Source organism: Acanthaster planci, unplaced genomic scaffold, assembly GCF_054643075.1.
Source record: "Acanthaster planci isolate LZ-2023a unplaced genomic scaffold, COTS_SCS Contig149, whole genome shotgun sequence".
Lineage (NCBI taxonomy): Eukaryota > Metazoa > Echinodermata > Asteroidea > Valvatida > Acanthasteridae > Acanthaster > Acanthaster planci.
The window spans coordinates 40,382-46,381 of NW_028257770.1; the positions used below are offsets into that span (position 1 = coordinate 40,382).

The following is a 6,000-nucleotide window of genomic DNA, read 5'->3' on the forward strand; positions in this document are numbered from 1 at the left end:
TTCTTTCAATTGTGGGGAAATGTCTGCAGATCAGAGGAGAGGGATAATCAATTTAATTCCTAAACCAGGTAAAAATCCTACTGATTTGAAAAATTGGCGTCCTATCTCTCTCCTAAACGTTGAGTATAAAATCTGTGCCAAAGCACTTGCAAACAGGCTGAAATTAGTTCTCCCTAAAATTATCAATGAAGACCAAACCGGTTTTATGAAAAATCGTTATATTGGGGAGAATATTCGGCTTGTACTTGATACTGTTAAATTTACTTCTGAAAATGCTACTCCTGGTGTGATTCTTTTCCTGGATTTCGAAAAAGCTTTCGATAGATTAGAATGGCCATTTGTGGAAAAAAGTCTCAAATATTTCAATTTTGGAAATGATTTTATAAAGTGGGTTTCTACTCTTTATTACAATATTTCTAGTTGCATTATTAATAATGGTTATGTCTCTGATTCATTTAATGTTACCAGAGGGGTCCGTCAAGGTTGTCCATTGAGCCCATATCTGTTTATTATTGCAGCTGAATTGCTAGCAATTGGTATCAGACATTCTACTGATATTGTAGGTATTCAGACTGAAGATACAGAACTGAAAATTAGTGCCTATGCAGATGACACTACTATCTTTTTAGATGGGAGCAGAAAGTCCATTTTGTCTACTTTTAAAATTCTTGATAGCTTTGAGTTGGCGTCTGGCCTTAAAGTCAATTTTAATAAATCTAAGGCAATGAAACTTGTCCATTGAGATTTGACAAAGATATCCAGCCGATTGGTCGGGGTCTCTCCTGGACTAATGGGCCTGTTAGATTCCTGGGTGTATTATTTACCCATGACGAGAAAGATTTGTTTCATTTAAACTTTGACAGCCAGTTGAAGAAAATTCAGACTATGTTAAATTTGTGGTCCAGTAGAGACCTGACTCCCATTGGCAAGATTACCATTGTTAAAAGCTTGACCCTGTCTCAATTGACCTTTTTATTGACAGTGTTACCTAATCCTCCTCAGGAATTCATTTCGCAGGTTAACAAACTGATTTATAAATTCATTTGGAATGGGAAACCTGATCGAGTAAGCAGGAAAGTTGTAATCAATGACTTCAGACATGGTGGTTTGAAAATGCTCGATTTGGAGTCTTTCCAAAAAGGTCTTAAATGCACTTGGATCAAGAGACTTCTTGACAATTCGAATAAGGCAAAGTGGAAAACTTTTATCAATGGTGTTTTCAGACAAACAGGAATTTATGACATTATTTGGAACTTAAATATTTCTCCGTCTGATTTCCCATTCCATATTTTAAAAGATGGTTTCCTGAAAGATGTTGTCAGGGCTTGGTTTGAATTGCATAATTTAAATCATTCTAATAATTTCTTGTCAGAAATCATTTGGCTTAATTCTAATGTTAAAATTAACAAGAAATGTATTTTTTATCGTACCTGGAAGGAGGAAGGGATCTTAACAGTTAAAGATCTTTGTTCAGAAAATGGAAGCTTTTTGACTTTCCATGAGTTTCAACTGAAGTATGGCAACATTAACTGCACTTTTATCAAGTACTTTGGTCTGCTAAAAGCACTTCCTAGAGCTTGGAAGCCGCCGCTAATTCATTTTGATATAATAACTGAAATTGAGTTTCCTCCATTGCTGATCCATGAGCTTTGTAACCAGAAAAAACCTTCAAAATTTGTTTATAATTTATTCTCGCAGGTTGTAGCTCAAGTGCCTAGTAAATGTCAGCAGAAGTGGACCGCATTACTTGGATTTTCCCCACAGTGGGAAGAGGATTACCAGATCCCTTTTAGAATTACTAGGGATTCTAAGCTCCAGTATTTTTAATATAAATTTATCCAGTTTTTAATCCCAACAAATACTTTTCTTTATAAAATTAAAAAGAAGGACTCTGACATTTGTTTCTTTTGTAATGAAGAACGTGAGAGTATGCTTCATCTGTTTTGGTTTTGTGAAAAAATTCAATTGTTTTGGAAGGATATTGTCACTTGGCTTAACTCTACCCTATTTCCAGAAAAAGAACGTCTCTCCCTGATTGCTGTTCTGGCAAAAAAGTTTCCTTTTGATAGTAAGTGTCACGACTTAGCTTTCTTATCAATAGATGTTTTTAAAAGGTTTGTTTTTCGGTATTTCAAAATAGAGGAGGCCATTGCTACGAGAAACGGGACATTTGATAAATTCCTGAAAAAATGGGCTAACCTCTTTTTGTGAGATATTTGTAATTTTCTTCTGTCATCTGTAAGAGTTATTTGACCTTGTAATTCAGTTGGTAATGTCCTGTGTTTTGTCTTTTTGGTGTCTTTTATGTTTGTTTGTAGTCTGGAGTATGTTTTTGTTATTCCCTGGGAAGTTCTTAATGACGTGTAGTCCACTTTCTACTCCATACTCACTTTCATGTATTTTTTTTCTATTGTTGTTGCATATTGTGAATTAAAAAAACACACACACACACACACCTCCGAAAGGAAGCACTTTGAATAAAGGATGCCAAAACGTGTCCGGTGAAGAAAACTGGGCTGTTACACGGTGCTAAATAGCGTAAATTCGACCTACGAAAGAGCCAGTCTCGGCTGAAGCAACCGTTTGGACATCGCAAAGCCAACGGTCTCCTACACTTGAACACTCCTACTCCTATCGAATAAAAGAAAGCAGAAGAGTTGTTCACCCAAATGTTGTGTTTCTCCGTTGAAGGTCATTTGTTGTTTTCATTGTGACGTCACGACTCCCAACTACTCTCCAGAGTATATCTTAACTCGGAGTATGCTTAGCTAAACGATAATTCACCGAAGGGATTTATGAGAAGTAATTTCGGTGAAATGAGTTGTTCACCCAAATGTTGTGTTTCTCCGTTGAAGGTCATTTGTTGTTTTCATCAGTTGTTTTCGCCGAAAAAACTTTGGTATTTTTCCTTAGTTGTTTCGGTGATAGAAAACATATACCACAGGTGAAAAAATCACCGAAACAACTAAGGAAAAATACTCAACCTTTCCCGGTTGGCACTTGTATGGGTTCACTGATCTCCGAAACTATTGTTATTCCTCACCTACTCCTAACGAATAAAAGAAAGTTTACCTTGAACACTCCTACTCCTATCGAATAAAAGAAAGTTAATCTCGAACTCTTCTAGTGTAACTTTAATTTTTCTATAGGAGTTAGGAGTTTGTCAGAAATCCGCGCATGCGTTTTCCGTTTTCATATATAGTAATGATGGTCCTTCTTCCGGTTCGAACTAGGAGTCTAGGACTTTGTCCATAGCTCTCCATGTTAAAAAAGAACCTACTCACGGATCTAGACCAAAATATGCAAATGAGCCCATTGTGACATCACAATGGCATTATGACATCATACGCGTTGCCATAGCACCCGTAGCACATAGTCTCCGTGTGCTCATGAACTTTTAGAACTGGAAGTAATTTCGGTGATTTTTTCAGATGCATTGTAAGAACCACACCCTGTATATAACAAGAAAAAACTATTTGACAGCAAGGGAATAAAACAGTTTACGTGTACAAACACACAGCTTCTCCGTCTCCCGGTTCGTTTAGATCGCCCCGGTCTTCTCTCCCGAAATCTAAAGTCATTCTGTGTCTCGTGTAGCCAATAGAGCGTGCACTGAGGCTCCGGGTAATGTAATGGACGGGAGTGCGCTTAGCGTCATTGAGCACGAGCACATGTACACATCCCTTACTCGAACCATGTTTGATCTCTAATCCCCAGATAAGAAAGCAAGTAATACAATAAATCAACTACTCCTAACGAATAAAAGAAAAACACCATTGAACATTAACTACTCCTAACGAATAAAAGAAACAACACCATCGACCATCAACTGTTCTTACCCAAGAAAAGAAATAAAGCAATGGAACTCTCCTACTCCTAACGAAAAAACGAAAAGTTAAATCGATCACCACCTACTCCTAACGAAATACATCTCATCGTGTTCATAGAGTCTCCATTGATAATCACCAAGGGCTTCTGCAATTACGCGAATCACTTCTTCGCGTGTAGCATCTTGAGCTCTAGGCCCATTGAGATTAAATTTGGATGTTTTTCGGGAACACGGGTCTGAGTAATCACCTTTGGTCCGTATGTATTTTGTCATCTCTTCTTGTATCTCCGAGTCGCTAAGCTGAGCATCTCCGGGATTCTCTTCTTGTATTTCCCAGTTGCTTTGATGAGCATCTCTGGTATTCTTGGGTTGAATCTCAGTGTTGCTTCGCTGAGTATCTTGGGTATTCTCTTGGATCTCCGAGTTGACTAATGGAGCATCTTGGGTATTCTCTTGTATCTCCGGGTTGCTGAGCTGAACATCGTTGGGTATTAAACTCATCGTTGGCTTAGTTGGCTTAGGGTCAATGATCTCCGAAAGTATTTTATGATTTGCTTGGGAGTTTCGGACATTTTCCTTTGTCATGTTATGTCTAAAGAGCTCATAAGGCTCCATGCAGCAAAGTGTAATGGAGATGAGCTCGCTGAATCTCCTAAACGTAATGATTTATGTATTTTAATTTCGGTGATTTGTATTTCTCCGAAATTAGTTTATTATTTGCTTGGGAGTTTCGGAGATTTTCCTTGTTCATGTGTTTCTTATGGGATATAGGACCATGAGACAAGAATCGGATTAGCAGATCCTTATATGGATATATGTGTGTGTAAACATATAGTATGACTCTCCTCTTCCGGTACGGTTCGGAGACCCGGAGTTTTAGAGGGCTCTCTTCGATCTCTTCGAGAGCCATGGGGGGGGGGGAGTGTCAGTGCATAGCACTGATAGGGTGAAGGAAAAGCCAGAGAAATCCAAATGTTCCAGAATCAATCAATAAATGAATCACAACACCTGAATCAAATTCATCATCAACAAACTACATCCTTGGAGTCAATCACAATCAAATACCTATAAATGAATCCCAAATCTGTATCAAATTCATCGACAATCATCAATTGAGTTTTTCGAAACTTGATCATCTCTTTTGTCATTGCTTGATATCCCCATTGCATTAATCGAGTGAATCTCAAACGGGTATCTTCGTCTTCGTGACGAGACACATCTTCGAATAAACAAGGCATGCGATGTGGCTTGTATTTCCAAACTACCTCGCTTATGAAGACCACGTTTCCTTGACGGGTGGCTTCCCGATGGCGCCTCAGTGAGTCGATATATTCCTGAGATATTGCCAGCCAAAACAATTGGTGGGTATCATCTGGATCCGATGGAAGATGCTCCCCAATCATCTTCACTCCGGGCCTCTCCTCCAATGAATGCATGATACCCATCGGGGTAGTGATGGATCTCCAGTAGAACATGTGGGAGATGCCGGCGCCCACCAGGTATTGACGAAGACGCATCTCCGTCACTACATCAGACTCCTCGATGACGGCAATGATGGGGAAGTGGCTGGCGAGTTTACCAGTGCCATCGTCATGATACACTCTCCATTGGTAGTCTCCCAGAGCTTCTCTCACCCAGTGCAATACATCGTCAAAGGAGGCAGTCGAGGAAGAATTTCGGAAAATTCGTCCCAGCTTCAGCGAGGCGTTATTCGGGGGGTAATCTCTGATGGCTCTCACCACTCTTGGGCCTTCTCCAGCCTCTTGACTCCAGCGGGCTGCGTCTTGATTCTGAGCTGCTGGCGGCTCCTTGTCCCCTCTCGCCATATTCTGGGAATGCTCTGACTCTTGACTCGTGGGTGTTTCGTCGATCATCTTGGTATACGGAGTTCTAGAATACGGAGTGACTCCAAAGGTGTATCCTGCATCCATGTTTATTCTCTCAAGACTCAAATGTAACTGGTGCTGCTGGAGTAGCATACTCTCTTTTATAGGGAGCATGCGCGCGTCCGCTTACGCGTAAGAACAAAACAACCCGGCATCTATATAAGGGGAACGCGTCTTTTATGCATCTGAATGCTCATTGGTTGATATTCTCTGGCCATTCTGGCCATTCCCTTGACCAATTGCAAAGGATTGTGGGATCTCCTAAAAACTGACCAGTGTAGGTAT

General features: G+C 39.9%; 1 protein-coding gene across 2 annotated transcripts in view; it reads right to left on the minus strand.

Annotated features, from left to right (window-relative positions):
• The window catches only part of LOC147795138 (uncharacterized), a 27,114-nt gene extending 22,776 nt beyond the window's left edge, over positions 1 to 4,338 (minus strand). For both annotated transcript variants that reach the window (XM_087132233.1, XM_087132234.1), the window contains exon 1: positions 4,078 to 4,338. In XM_087132233.1, coding sequence (XP_086988359.1) covers positions 4,078 to 4,330 — 253 coding nt within the window. In that variant the 5' untranslated portion in view covers positions 4,331 to 4,338. The remainder of the gene's footprint in view (positions 1 to 4,077) is intronic.
• Between the last annotated feature and the right edge of the window lie 1,662 nt (positions 4,339 to 6,000).